At 43.7% G+C, this 15,854-nt stretch overlaps 1 protein-coding gene across 1 annotated transcript in view; it reads left to right on the forward strand.

The window, feature by feature from the left end:
• The first annotated feature begins 4,178 nt into the window (after window positions 1–4,178).
• PMAIP1 (phorbol-12-myristate-13-acetate-induced protein 1) overlaps window positions 4,179–15,854 on the forward strand; it is a 40,931-nt gene continuing 29,255 nt past the window's right edge. The window contains exon 1 of the mRNA XM_080973710.1: window positions 4,179–4,448. Coding sequence (XP_080829836.1) covers window positions 4,346–4,448 — 103 coding nt within the window. The 5' untranslated portion in view covers window positions 4,179–4,345. The remainder of the gene's footprint in view (window positions 4,449–15,854) is intronic.

The following is a 15,854-nucleotide window of genomic DNA, read 5'->3' on the forward strand; positions in this document are numbered from 1 at the left end:
GCTCCAAGGGCCTTCTGGCAGTTCCCTTGCTGCTAGAAGCAAAGCTACAGGGAACCAGGCAGAGGGCCTTCTCAATAGTGGCGCCCGCCCTGTGGAACGCCCTCCCATCAGATGTCAAAGAGATAAACAACTACCTGACATTTAGAAGACATCTGAAGGTAGCCCTGTTTAGGGAAGTTTTTAATGTGTGACATTTTGATGTATTTTTAATCTTTGTTGGAAGCCGCCCAGAGTGGCTGGGGAAACCCAGCCAGATGGGCGGGGTACAAATAAATTATTATTATTATTATTATTATTATTATTATTATTATTATTATAAAACAAAACTTATCTAGCTCTCCCTGTCAATGGCTCCGACTCCACCTACTGGTTGAAAGCCTCTATGGGTGAAACTACTACTGGAAGGAAGTTAACTTGATGCCTGTTTGAACATTCATCAGGATGCATGATCTGCGGTACCTCAGCTATGCAAAGCAGTTGGGATCACTCATCTGAAAGTGCTACCTGGTCAAAATTTCCTTGTTCATGTAACACACCCCGGAAGGTACAGTGAGAAACCTTTCCCTCAGGCTAACTTGGCACATGATGGACTGTTTAGCAGCTGTGGAAGACAGAAAGCTGGGGTTTATAAGCCTTGTTCAGAAGTGTTGCTCACGTGTGAGGAAGGGGCTTCGTGGCAACTAGCCCATTGGGATGGGCAAATCTGCCAAATCTGCTTTCTCTCATCTCCCCATTTTTCCAATCTTGAGTTCAGTTCACCACATTTCCACACACAGAGATATATACAGTGCTTTTTTTTCTTAGGGGTACTCTCATTTTGACTCAAGAAAACCACCATTTTATAGTTCAAAGTGTGGGGAAATAAATACAGTAAATACAACAAAACTGACCAATCACCGTGCTAGATTCCAACTCCTACTTCACACATTAAATGCTCGCTTCCGTCTGAGACTCAGAAAACACCGCGACAGGAAATGAGGCCGCCATCAGGGGTAGCAATGAAAGTGATGATTCACTGTGCTAGAGAAGACACTAAAAACATTTAAATTTTTAGTTTCTTCTCCCATTAGATTCACAAAATGTTTAGGGGTGTGCGTACCCCGATGTAGCCCCAGAAAAAAAGCATTTGAGATAGATAGATAGATGATAGATAGATAGACAGATAGATGATAGATATATCTGTAGGGCTAGATTAACCATTAAGCAAAATAAGCATGCATTTAGGGCATCAAGAGAAGGGGAGACCACAGAAATTTTCCATTGCCAGATATACCATATATTTATACTACCACTACTACTACTACTACTAATAATAATAATAAAATAGTAATAATAGAGACTAATGATATAGGATTTATTGTTGTTTATATTTTGAATTAGGTATATATAAGGGCACCAAAATCTTTTAAGTGCTCATGGCCTCTAAAAAATCTTAATCTGGCCATGTATAGTGTGTGTGTGTGTGTGTGTGTGTGTGTGCTCATGAAAATTCACCAGCAGCATTTTAGCACAAAGTTATCCTGATGTACACATTTTTGCATGCAACGTATCTGTAGTGCAGTATTTATTCGGGAAATAAGCCATGAAGCACAAGGGATATGGAGGAGCGGAAGTCAATTTTGTGCTGAAGGCAATGGTCTATGGGGGGTGGTATCAAAGCATGTTTTTTTTGGCTTGAAGAGTTGACAAGGAGGTGGTGGAGAAGGAGGAGATTGGCTGTGGAGGCAATTCAGATGAGATGATATTGAGTGCAAGGAGACTTGATGAAAAATGCTTTGTCCATCCACATCTAATCTTGCCCCTTTCTAAAATTTGTTTATTGGTGTGTGTTTTTCTTTTTGCAAATCTACCAAAGAGTGACAAAAAGGGGGGATTAAGGAGTTTTCTCAGGATGGTGGAAGGCGTGTGTTCTATGTCCCATTGATGTGGCGGCATTCAACCTTCTTCTGACAGGAAATGCTCTGCATGGCAAAAATGGGGGGTTGAGGAGGGTCAGTTGGGGGGAGTGAATGAGAAATGTTCCTATTTTCACCTGAGGAATACAGGAGAGTATGCAAGGCAATGCCTCTACTCTCGTGTTCTGCATGGTACAGTCCTATAAGGACAACATGGCCCCCCTTAGCAGTTGAAATAGTTCTCGCTTGCTCTCAATGACACTAGAGAAGGGAAGCTCCATGTTCAAAAATAACGTCTGGAAATCAGAGGAATGTTGTTAGCATTCACAAGGTGACACACTCACGCAAAGAATTCCAGCCCTCTTTCTCCAAATGTAATTTGAGCCGGCCTGATAAACAGCAACCACAAGTCAATAGTGGGTTACTATTTACCACCAAGTTCCTGCACGGCGGTCACTAAGGGCTCGTGGTTTTATAAGGACATGTTGTTGAAGAATGAGTTGGTCAATCACCGGCGAAGTCAGTGCTATGAATTGAATGAGAAATGCCTATTTCATGCCCATTTGTTTGGAAGGCAATCTGAAAGCACCGCATGTCTATATAATTAACATTCACATCCTATTTCACCTGAGATTGTAAATGCAGATTGAAATCAAGGCGCTTTTTTTCAGCCGGAACTCACTGGAACTCAGTCATAGCTGTCAACTGTCCCTTGTTTGGTGGGAAACTCCCTTATCCCAGCGCTGTGTCCCGCTGCTGTCCCTTACTAATGATGTCCCTTAAATTTCCCGGGTTTCATGCTCGCCTGGCTCGGGAGGGAAGCAGTGGCTCGGGGTCCTCCGCCTTGAGAGAGTGCGCGCACGAGCTGCTGCGTCTCCGTCTCTCCCTTTTCCCTCTCAGGGGTGTGTCGTGAGGAGACAGGTGGTAGTGGGCGGGCAGGCAGCCCCTCTCTTGTGAGACTTCCGCCACGCTGCCAGGGGAAACCGGAGGCAGCAGCGGTGGCTGAGGAGGCGGCCTGAGGGAGGAGGAAGAGGAGGGGATGGGAAGGGACACAGAAGGGCAGCGCTTCAGCGGCCGCCGCGGCGCCGCAACCACCTCATGCCGGGTTCGCGGGCGGTGTGGATGAGAGTCTCTCTCCCTCCCTCTCTCTCGGGCGGGGAAGGGCCGATGGAACTCCTCACGCCAGGACAACGGCAGCCCCAACGTGCTGCTTAGCATACCCTCCAACCAGTGCAGCATCTTAATGTAGTGATTTCCCCCTCTGCATCCCTTTCATAACTCTATTTTTATAAATCCTTTGTCCATCCATAGTTCAAATTTTTACTACAAGTTTTCTGTCAATCGTACCAATGTATGTAACTCTTTACAATAGCTTTTCAAATAAATTATAAACTTTCCCCATTCTTTATTAAAGAGGTCCTCTTCCTGGTTTCTAATTCTGCCTGTAAGCTTTGCCATCTCGACGTCGTTCATCAGTTTTGTCCGCCACTCTTCTTTGGTCTGAGTCGTAGACCCTTAGGATCATCTAGTCCAACCCCCTGCAAAACACAGTCAGTCGCAGCCAAAGCAGCATGGCTCCATCAGTGCCGGATTTCTGTATAAACTAATCCCAAATCCCTTATTTTGGCTGCTGATCCCTTATTTTCGAGGCTGCTGGCCCCTTATTTTCAAATCTGTAAGTTGACAGCTATGAACTCAGTTCTGGCACCATTGCCATTATAAGAAAACAAGGGAGGTGTTCATGGTGAATTCCGGCACCTCTTTTTCTAGAAGAATAGCACTGGTTGAAATATGGTAACAACTAGAATGGGAAAAGGTAGCTGTTTTCTAGAAATAAACAGCCTCACATCCCGGCATGTTCCTCTTCCCATTGCACAAGCCGGCAAACAAACCAGGGACTTTATCATTTCCTATTACATCGGAGCTGGGGAACTATGGCTAACAGCTTTCGAACAAGCTAACTTTAAACCCTAGTTTTATATACTGGCTTGCTCCAAAGAGATTCCCTATGCAATCGATGTAGCTCTCCTTTTCAGATTTTCAGAGTATGGGGAATCCAAAACTAGTCTGGCTGGTTCGACAGCTGCTACTATTAGATTCTGAACCTCACTGGGTGCAGAATCACAGGCCTGGAAGGGGTCCACACAACCCCACAACCCTAGAACAGTAACAGTATTATTCAGCCTGGCACTGGCTCTCCAGGGTTTCAGACCAGAGATATTCCCAGAGCTACCTGCAGATGTCAGGGGTTGAACCTGGGAGTTTCTGTAGGCAACACAGTTGCTCTACCTCTGAGCTAGAGTGCACCTATCAGCCTCAACAAGGACGCTTGTTGCAGAAAAGCAGGCTGTTGACCTCTCAAATGCAGGTAAGCTTGTCACCGCACAGCCACCTTGTAAATAAACACCAGGCACTCGACTCCACCTCTTACTATTGCTGGCCAAACATTCATGACTCATTCTTCCATGTGGCATCAGAGACAAGGCAGCCTAGGAGAGCAAAACAAACAGGTGCTGGATATGACATTCCAGCGCAATCTCCGACATGGGCCAGGTGAGTTATATGACCACGTTATTTACGAATCCCTAAACACAAGGGATGTGGGGTGGAGTTCAACTCTGCTTGTGCCTAAAGGAGAAATGACCTAATTTGCAAATTTCTAAACGACACATGAACCCATCCTTCAAAATCCTCTGAATTTTGCAGAGCCCTGTGCATGAAAATGCATGACATCACTGAAAACAGCATTCAAAAATGCCTTGTATTAGGGGGAAATAGATTTGCGAAAATGGGTATGTTAGGCAAAGCTGCCTGTAAAAATGTGTATATTGGAAGCAATTCACACTTGCTTCCACACGCTGATGGGTTTTTATGAGGACATTTTTTTTAAAAAAGCAAATTGATGTGGAAATGTTGAGAACGGAACATAAGACTTGAAAAATGAGAAACTGACAAAAACTGAAACTTACAGATCCACCCATCCTAGTGAGCAATTTGGGTTTTAGAACTTCTCCGTCCTTCGACTTTCCCCCTTTAGAATCTGTTGTTTGGAGAAGCCCCAGCTGAACACATTGCCTTACAGGGGTCATTTCAACATGACTCAAACCTATATCATGTTACTTCCCATTAGAAGGCTCTTTTCCACTGAGCTACCAGCTAGCTTCTGAGGGTAAACCCCTGAAATGCTTCCTTCTGTTTGCAGAATGTCCTTGTGCAATCTCCCGTAAGGAAGAATTGCTCCTTTTGCTGTCATGGAGCTTGAACCTTTCCCTTGGGGACACCTTCAGCCTACCAGTCTATGCAGCTGGCTGGGTGCTGGCTGACCAGAATGACACATCGTCCTTTGTCTCCAAGTGCCAGAGTTTTTTTCAAAAAGGCAAAAATAGCCAGGAGTGAGAAGGGACACACCTCAATCCGTTTTTCAAAATTTCAGAATTCTTTGCCACAGCATTTCCTTTAATTAATTAATTAATTAATTAACATATAAAACGCATATTTATACATTTACACAATACACGTACACAACACACTACCTAATTTTCATAACATAAAACATACCTACATTACTCTATATAATACCTACCTATACTATACATATCAACATACCTACACACCTGCCCCGTACGGACACCCACCAAGTGACTTGACTTCTAGCCGTTCTTGTTACGCTACTTTATTTTTCCAACTAGCTTCAACGCATTTCATTATTTCTTTAATCTCTTCTCTTTTTTTTATTAACTTTACTCTCCTTTCCCTCTAACCATTTTCTGGATTCACTCAGTATCTGTCAGAAATTCTACTTTTTCCACATAAATTTTGATGTATTCCCACTCCTTATTCACTTTTTGTACCATATCTCCTCTTATCCTCCCTGTTAGTTCAGCATTTCCCTTGTACTGTAGCTACGATCGCTCAGCTTTTCTTCAAGCTAAATTCAGGCATTTGCTCTGGAGGTATTGAGACTCAGCCTCCTCATTTTAGGCAGCAAGTGCTGATCCAGAGACTCTGCGTGAAGAAAAAGTTTTCTTTAAAATTTCTCTTTCCCACCCTCATGCCTCTCAAAGTATGTTTATCCATCTCTGGTAATTTCTTCTGCCCTTCCCCTTTCACGTTCATCTCTCTACCCCACCCAGCCACCAAATGGCTGAATTCTTTTGTTGCTCCTCTCTGATCTTTTCACTTCTTCCTCCTATATACTTCTTCCTCCAGAATGTGGCAGCTAGACTGGTGACTGGGAGCGGCCGCTGAGACCATATGACACCGGTCCTGAAAGACCTACATTGGCTCTCAGTACGTTTCCGAGCACAATTCAAAGTGTTGGTGCTGACCTTTAAAGCCCTAAACAGCCTCAGCCCAGTATACCTGAAGGAGCGTCTCCACCCCCATCGTTCTGCCCGGACACTGAGATCCAGCGCCGAGGGCCTTCTGGCAGTTCCCTCACTGCGAGAAGCAAAGCTACAGGGAACCAGGCAGAGGGCCTTCTCGGTAGTAGTGCCCACCCTATGGAACGCCCTCCCATCAGATGTCAAAGAGATAAACAACTACCTGACATTTAGAAGACATCTGAAGGCAGCCCTGTTTAGGGAAATTTTTAATGTATGACATTTTAATGTATTTTTAATCTTTGTTGGAAGCCACCCAGAGTGGCTGGGGAGACCCAGCCAGATGGGTGGGGTACAAATAAATTATTATTATTATTATTATTATTATTATTATTATTATTATTACTACAGCTTTTCTCTCTTCTCCCCTTCATTTCAATTCCGACTTTGCTTTTATGACAACAACCTTTTGCCTCACGTTATAATTCCTTCCCCCTCCTCCAGCCCTTTCCCTTCAAAGGATCTTCCTGTTTCCCCTTTGTTACTGTTTTCATTTAAACCTATTCACAAACCAAAAACTTACACCTTGGCCACTAATAATGAACCAAAGGTCATAGTCATTACTGCAGATTTATGATGCTTTCTTTGTGGTACACAAACGGCATTCGATGACTTAGAGTCACTTCCTTGAGGAAAGATGGTTGGATGTTGTGCAACAAATGAGTAACGCTTTGATTTTCTTCTAGAAGCCAAAATATATGATCTGCTGGAAAGGCCCTAAATTAGAGATTGGCTATCATACCGGTTGTGACTGACCTCTTCCTTTTTCCTTTGGTGTTTTAAGAAAGTCATGAGTGATTAGCAGGTGACCTGCTAGGAGACTCAGTCAATTCCAATTAGAGGAAGTTTTGTAGAAACCTCAGCCCCGAGAAGGGAGCAAAGTCTCACAGCTAATTTGTTATCTTGCATCTAAACAGCATCACAAGGAAGGTACAAAAAGAAAAATAGGTACGTGACGCTGAGTCCATTCCAAAGTTTCACTTCTCTATGCAGATTCTGAAAATGATTTAGGGACGTGAAATGGCTGAAGAAGGCAGGTGTCTGTTTCTGTGTGATTCTGAGAGAGGCACATATCTGACCAAGATCCTTGGAATACAGTGGTACCACTGGTTATGTACTTAATTCGTTCCGGAGGTCTGTTCTTAACCTGAAACTGTTCTTAACCTGAAGCGCCACTTTAGCTAATGGGGCCTCCTGCTGACGCCACGCCGCCGAAACACGATTTCTGTTCTCATCCTGAAGCAAAGTTCTTAACCCGAGGTACTATTTCTGGGTTAGCGGAGTCTGTATCCTGAAGTGTATGTAACCTGAAGCGTATGTAACCCGAGGTACCACTGTATGAGCATATAAGAAGAGTCCTGCTGGATTAACCAGAGCAGAACAGCACTCCTCGCGCCAGGGCTTCCAGCAACTCATATTCAGAAGCATTACTCCCTCTGTTTTAGAAATGATTTTTATTGGTTTTACATATAATTACATTAAGTAACATCATACCCTCTTAGTTTATCTCTTTGACTCAACTGAGCCCAACGACTTCCCTCCCTCCTATCTGGTGGTTTTCAAAATTAAACTTTACATCTTTACATTTCGCTTCATTTCCTACCCTTGTTCTATCATTACCTAAAATATTCTATTCCTCAACCTGAATAGGGAGCAATTTCATCTTACAGATCTTCGGATAAACCTGCTAATGATGTTAATTGCTTACAGTTGTTTTTCAAATATAATGTGAATTTGTTCCAGTCCTTTTGGAATGCTTGGTCTCGCTGGTTCAGAATTCTTCCCGTCAGTTTCGCCAGTTCTGCAAAATCCATCAGCTTCATCTGCCACTCTGCTTTTGTTGGTAACTCCTGTTGTTTCCATCTTTGGGCTAACAAAATTCTTGCCACAGTTGTTGCATATAAGAACAATATTTTATCTTGTCTTGGTATCTCTCTACCCACTATACCCAATAAAAAGGCTTCTGGTTTAGAAGCCTCTGACGGTGGAGGCAGAACATAGCCATCCAGGCTAGTAGTCATTGATAGCTTTTTTCTTCATGTTGAATCCTTGTTTAAAGCCATCTAAGTTGGCAGCCATCACTGCCTCCTGTGGCAATGAGTTCCATAGTTTAACTATGCAATGCATGAAGGACTTTCTGTCAGGAGTTCAGCCTACACTCGAGTAGGACCCTGGCAGAGACACATGCTCAACTGGCATGTTCCCTCCCTCCTGGTCAATCGTTTGGGAGCTTCAAAAGCTTTCTTCAGCCCAAACATCACAGTGACCGATTCCAACAGACATCGGCACACTTGGGGATCCACAGAGTTTGCGCATCTTGCGTGACAGACCTCAGCAACTCAGCATTTTGGCTAATCTACTTTATTTACATATAAACACACAGAGAGCACTGCAATATGGCTCCCTCTCTCTCTAGCATCAGACTGCAAAGAGAAAAAGGACAAAGGACAATAGTCCCCCTTCACGGAACACAGTAACACAAACATCCTGTCTCCTTCACTTCCCACTTTGTGGAGTCAAAACATACACCGTCATGTGATAGACAACAATCCCATGACTGCAATCATGGAGCAGGAATTCTAACACTTTCTTTTATCTGACCTGAATCTTCCAACATTCAGCCTCATTGAATGTTTGTGATTTCTGTTACGAGAGAGGGAGAAAAAACCTATCTCTAGCCACTTTCTCCATGCAGTGCATAGTTTTATAAACTTCTGCCGTGTCACCTGTGCTTCTGTATAGCTCACCTTTCCAGAATGACAAAAAGGTTGTTTGCAAGACAGATGCTCTCTTCACATATAATAAATGCACTCAGGTTAGTCATCTCCCTTTCTTCTAAAATTCACCGAACGCCTAAAGAAGGCTTTTGTCTTTCAAACATGAAAATAGGTACTGGGGAGGAATCTGATTCAGTCTGCATTTAAAGGTGAACCTGTTGCACTTTCTGAAAAAATACGAGAATGGAAATGGAGCTGTCCTTTGAAATGTATTTTCAAAGTCAAAGTCTTCTCTGAATTTTGCAATGAGTTCTCAAGTCAAGTCAAGTACACAAAAATGCACAGTTGGGTAAAGCACCCATAAAAATGCACATATTGCACATATTGGTGAAAATAACCTGCAAAAAATATTATTTTACAGAGAAATGCTTTTGGAAAATGTGTATCTTAGGAAAATGTGTATATAAGAATGTGTTTACAGCCCTCTGGTCTTCAGATGAAGGATGGTATAAAAATTTAATAATTAAGACTAATGATATACAGTATCTGGAGAAATTGACACTAAAATGGTGATGAATTCTAATGAGGACTTTAAAAAAATGCACACAACTGATATGGAAATGTGAAAAACTGAACTTAAAATGGGGGGGGGGAATGAGGAACTAAAATCGGCAGATTGGCCCATGTCTACATGGAAGACAGACAATTCTAGACAATATATTTCCCAAGAACACGGCAGCAAAATGCTGCCTGGGAAGACAGAGGAAAGGAAGCAAAATATATGCTTATTTTTAAAAATACCTATTTAAAGGACATAAAAATCTGTTCTCAAACACTCTAGAGTGGTACCAGCCAGGTCCCCACCCTGAGAGTTTAACCTGAGGTGAACGTTGGTCATGTATGATTGCCACAACATCCTGTCTCCAAATAACACTTTTCGTTTTAAGAAAACCATCTCAGGATCCCTGATGAGCAGCAAAATAAGAGTAGCTACCAAAGACTTGTTTACTGACAGCAAAAGCCTGTCACAATTAACCCTGCTTAATGAGTGAAGGGGCAACATCAAAGGAGTGGATGGATACTGGGCAACGCACATTTGCATGTTGTTGTGTCAGGTACAGGAAGTTAAAGTCCAACAAAGTTTATTTACAAAATTAAAGATTGTACCATTGTTGTTGAATGCTTCTTTAATGATGAGTAATCTCTGACTGTTTCAACACACCCACATTTCCTATCCTCTCTCACTATGAATCCACACAGTTTTTATATTTCAGCAGTTGTGGAAGATTTCTTCTCCCTGCTTGGCACATAACCAAGCTTGCCCAATGAAGCAATGCCTATGTGACTTTACATCATCACTTTTCACAGCAATTGATGGGAAAAATTCTTCACATACTTCTGATTATATTGTTATTGATTTGGTGGGGAAACCCCCCTCCCCACCAAACCCTAGAAATTAATAAGTTTGATTATTTGGAGAACTGAAGGTAAGATCGGAAGTCAATGAAAAATTACAGGCTAAGATTTTTTTTTCCAAGCCAGGGCCTGGGAGAGAGGCATTAACACAACCAAATGGTTGATAGTCCACCTGAGAGGAATTATGGGCCTCAGCAGACAGAGGTTGCCATGGTAATGAGGTGTATGTTTGTGACATGAAAAGAGTGTATTTAGAACAGGCATGTCCAAAGTCAGTTTGGGGGGCCTAATTTGGCCTACTGGTCGGTTGGGGTAACCCCCCCCAAAAAAAGTTCAATCTTAAAAAAAGCTCAACAATTTCAATCCTAAAAAAAAAAGGTCAGCAACTTTGGTCAGCCCTCACACATGTTATCTGGCCGTCTTTGAAAAAGTTTGAGCACCCCGATTTACAACGATGTGTACTGAAGAGAAGAAGGGGAGAAGACTGGGCTCCATTTTGGGCAGGTTGGCTGAAGGCAGGCCAGGAGAGATGCCATGCTGTGAGTTCTGGACTCCATCCATGCAGACTGAAGGTGTAAATAGGTGAATAAACCCTATTTCTTAAAGCTATGAGAGTTTCTGCTATGTCTCAATTCTCTAAAGGAACGTAGACCTTGAGTGAGTGCCTGGAACCCCCTGAAATCTTGCTACCACTCAGCAGAGATGGAGGGGTGGGCACCTGATTTTTGTAACATTATTATATCTGCAAGTACCTTCACACATTGTAGCAAGTGTGGGAAACATTTGGAAATTTGTAATTCCAGATGTTGCTGAATTATAATGCCCCCCCCATCCCTTGGCATTGGCCATGCTTGCTGGGCTGATGGGAGGTGTAGTTCAGGGCCAAAGGTCCTGTGTTCATTGGCAATTAGGCTTCCCCATGGTGGGGAAATACGGCTCTGTGTGCTGCTCCCAACATCACCTTCTCTACTGGAGCTCCACACATTGAACCCTCTGGAGACCTGCACATTGAGTGGAAAGTCTGAAAGAGAAACCTATGTGTGTTCACTGAACTACCAAAATGTGCAAAGGCTCCTCCACATAGTACCAGCTGCTATGAGGACAAACAGCAAGAGATGGCCATAATGCTCAGTGATACATATCTGACTGGAAGCTGTTGAGAACTGAATAATTGGCAGAAGGTGGGGTTGCCTGGATGTGTGTCTGCTCCTCCCATCATAACACTGGGCTAGGAGTGTTAGATGGGGGGGGGGGGGGTTAGAGAACAAGGCCAGCCCAACACAGCAAATGATGTCTATTTCAAGGCCTGTACTACCAGAAGCAGCTTGCCAGGTGGTGAGAAGGTTGGCAGAGTGCAAACACATTGTTGGGAACGTTCAGTTGCCTCTGCTGGTGTGTTAGCAACCTGCTGACCTCCCCGCCCATCTTGACCCTCCCTCCCGTGGTAAACAACAGTGACCTCACCTGCTGGGAAACACATCAGCTCCACCCCACCCAGCTCTTACCCAAGGCCATCCAAGTTATTTCGGTACCCAAGACAGAAAATCCCACACGTGCCTCTCCTCTTCCTTGGCAGAATCATAATCACTCTCAACATCACCTGATTCACTTGCCCTAAGTCAGCTGCCTGTAATAGCCACCACTTTCTGCTTAATGGTAGGGCCATGTTGGAGAAGGGCTTCAATATATGATCCCAACTTACGGGGAGGTTCATATGGGTGTTTGGCACTGGTATAAAATAGATTTCTTGTTTGAATTTGACAGTATTAACTGGGGCAGTATACTATTGGATTGAAAATGATCTCCATTCATGTAATATGCATACTCATGTTTGTTTTACAAGCTCTAGATGTCTGTTAACAACATCCTTAAGGGGTGAAAAGACACACACACAACTTAGTGTAAAACTGACCTTTTGCAACCTGCTGGTATGGCAGATGCCTGGGAACTTTTCCTGAACCCAGCAATGCAACACAAACACCTTAATTTGCTCCTGTGGAAATAAAAGGGGGGAATGGAGGGGTGAAAACAGCATTCACTGGAGGAAACAAAGCACCATGAGATGCCAGAGGGTGGGGGAACTGAACCGCAATCTCCTCAAAGCCTGAATATATATGTATCTATGAGATCACCTCCTCTGCTACATTCCATGATATCATAATAGGTGAAACGCTCAGCCTTTTCAGTTCCTCAAAAGGACATCTGCAGATGTGGTTGACAAATTGTTTCATCGGGGGGAAGGGATGGGGGAAAAAAAAGATGAGTCATGCTGCTAGTTTAAGGTGATGGTGGTGGGGCAAAACATTTGGACCTTTGAGCTATTTTTTAAAATTAAAATAAATCCTATGCACGACTCCTCGTTGATTTCAATGGGGCTTTCTCTGAGGTAAATGGTTACAATTCTTTGCATACTTCCCTGGAAGTAACTACCATCGAAGCCTATCTTTGACGGGCTTCAGGGCCGGCCCAGCCATTGGGCAGGTTGAGGCTACCGCCTCAGGTGGCAGAAGGCCCTGAGGCGGCACCCCATGGGTGTCCTGCCCCCTCCAGAGAGATCCTTCCTGAAATTTGCTCCAAGGCCAGCACCGCTTCTCCACCAGCGGTGGAGGCAGCAGAGTGGGCATTGCCTGTGGTGGCAGCAGTGGCAGGGAAAGGTGGCACTTCCTGTTTCCCCTTTCACATGGTGAAACAGGACACACTGCCACTGACAGCCTGTCTTTATTAGTGATGTGCCTCCATGTGCCTTCAGATCATAACCTGGGGCCACATAATAATAATAATAATAATAATAATAATAATAATAATAATAATTTATTTATACCCTGCCCATCTGGCTGGGTTTTCCCAGCCACTCTGGGCGGCTTCCAACTGAATATTAAAAACAATGCAGCATCAGACATTAAAAACTTCCCTAGATGCCTTCAGTTGTCTTTTAAAAGTAGAATAGTTGTTTATTGTCTTGACATCTGGTGGGAGGGCGTTCCACAGGGCAGGCACCACTACCGAGAAGGCCCTCTGCCTGGTTCCCTGTAACTTGGCTTCTCGCAGCGAGGGAACCGCCAGAAGGCCCTCGGCGCTGGACCTCAGTGTCCGGGCAGAACGATGGGGGTGGAGACGCTCCTTCAGGTATACAGGACTGAGGCTATTTAGGGCTTTAAAGGTCAGCACCAAGACTTTGAATTGTGCTCGGAAACGTATTGGGAGCCTACATACAACGCAGCTCTCTGAGCATGGGCTTTCCTTTTCTCACACCCCTCTGAATGTGTGGGTGTTGGCAACGTGAAGGCAGACTTGTGGACTGGACGAATGCCTCCCCCTGTCATGATGTAAAGGCAGCCCAATAAGAAGCACTGAATTGTGGCTGTTGCATTTTCCTTCAAGGCATTGACAGAGATGAGTTGTACCTCTGGTCTGAGACTCCAATGTGGGAATAAGTTTGTACAAAGTGAGGCAGTGGCTGTTAAATGAGTTAGTTTTCATATCTTCTTTTGCTTATCTTTCAATATTAATGGTACCGTTTTGGAGTTCTCTTTTAAGACTTTATGCTTGTATGCATACATGCTTATAACATAACTGAATTTGAATTCTGAATGTTAATATTGATTAGTTGGTAACAGTGTAATTGGTGCTGTGCATATCTCCACACCTGCACCTCACATTTACAACAGCATTGTGCCACTTTAAACAGTCATGGCTTCCCCCAAAGAATCTTGGGAACTGTAGTTTGCTAAGGCTGCTGTGTGTTGCTAGGAGACCCCATTCTGCTCACAGAGCTGCAATTTACAGAATGGTTTAACAATCAACCCTTCTTCCTATGGGAATTGTAGCTCCATGAGGAGAATAAGAATCTCCTAAGTACTCTCAGCACCCTTAACAAACTACATTTTCCAGAATTCTTTGGGGAAAACCATAGCTGTTTAAAGTGGTGTTATAGTGCTTTAAATGTACACATAAGTTTGATCCTGGACAACTTCTCACAATGCCTTTCTGTGGAGTTAGTTCGCACTCGGCTATGAGTCATCAGTTAGTAAAAATGCATTTGCGGCGGAGCCCTAAAGCCTTTTTGCCATCACCTGACAAAACAGTTCAGTCTCTTTCCACACTTCTTCCATGCACTAAACTTCCTCTTTTATACCACAATGAAGTAGCAGAATTCTAGGCTAGAACTCAAGTCAGGAAGTAAAACACATTCCCCCCTGAGCCAGGCCACTTCGATCTACAGGTGGGAGGCTACATGTTAGAATGCTCTCCCACAAATTAAACTCCCCACATGTAGAAAAACAGCATATCAGGAAGGATAGGCTGAAATCCTCTCCCTTATTGCTATATTTCTAGGTGCAGAGGGGTGAGCATCTAAACATGTGATTCACCACCTGTAGCCTGTTAGTACAGTTCATGAAAAAAGCGACAACTTACTACTGCTTTAGTTAAGGGGTGGGGCCGCACGTTGTGTACGCACCTATTGTTTGTGGTGGGTGCCGGCATCCCATCCCTTGACCACGTGTTTCCTCGTGATACTGTGCATGATAGTTAATCGTTGTTGTTTTTTTCTGTTTCTGGAAATAATTTCCATGCTCAACAATGGGCAATGAGTAGCAAAGCGGTGCCACCTCCTTTATGGCTTCCGAAACTCGATTTCCCTAGCAAATTTTTTAAAGCTAGATTCATGTTCCGAGCTGATAAAGGAATGTGTTTCAAGCCATCATTGCAAAGCTAGCTGTGGGATGCAAATATGAGGCTGTAGCTGATCAAATACACCCCTTAGTAGAGACTAGAACTAGGCTGGGGAACTTCAGGCCCCCAAGTCTCTCCCTCTGACCCACGGGAGTCTCCTTAGCCACACCCCCTTACTAGCCACAGCACTGTTTAGCACCCTCCGGGAGCACTTCCGCCTTGGACTTTGGTCGTGTTGGGTTTTTTTGCCTGGCTGATGGACAAAGAGAGGTGTGTGAATGTGTCTCAGTGTGTGGAGAAACTAGAGTGACATTTATAGCATATTCTCCAACATCCCTCAGATAAAAATAGGGACATTTCTCACTCCCCTCCAACTGTCCGTCCTTGACCCTCCCTTTTTTTTAATTGATGCATTTTCCAAAATTTATTACATACATCTTACAGTCCTTTTCTAATCATCTCATATCACATCTTAAGACTTCCCCATCCATCCCTCCTCGACATCCTAGCTGAACTTTGTTAAGCTGCATATCCTTTCATTCAACCCCATTACATTCTCCATAAATTCCTAGTGGTTGTTTACTACCGCACATAAGTTCATCACCACTTAGAAGTCTATTTGACTGTTGTACCTCTTTAGATACTTCCAAAGTATTCCCACTCCTCCCTTATCTATGTCTCATCCTAACCCCCATTTTTGGTCCTTCCTCCTGCAGAACATTTCCTATCCGAAGAAGGGTGAGTGCCACCAAACCAATGGGACACAGCAC

The sequence above is a fragment of the Podarcis pityusensis genome (genome assembly GCF_964106645.2).
Source record: "Podarcis pityusensis genome assembly, chromosome: 11".
NCBI classification, from domain to species: domain Eukaryota; kingdom Metazoa; phylum Chordata; class Lepidosauria; order Squamata; family Lacertidae; genus Podarcis; species Podarcis pityusensis.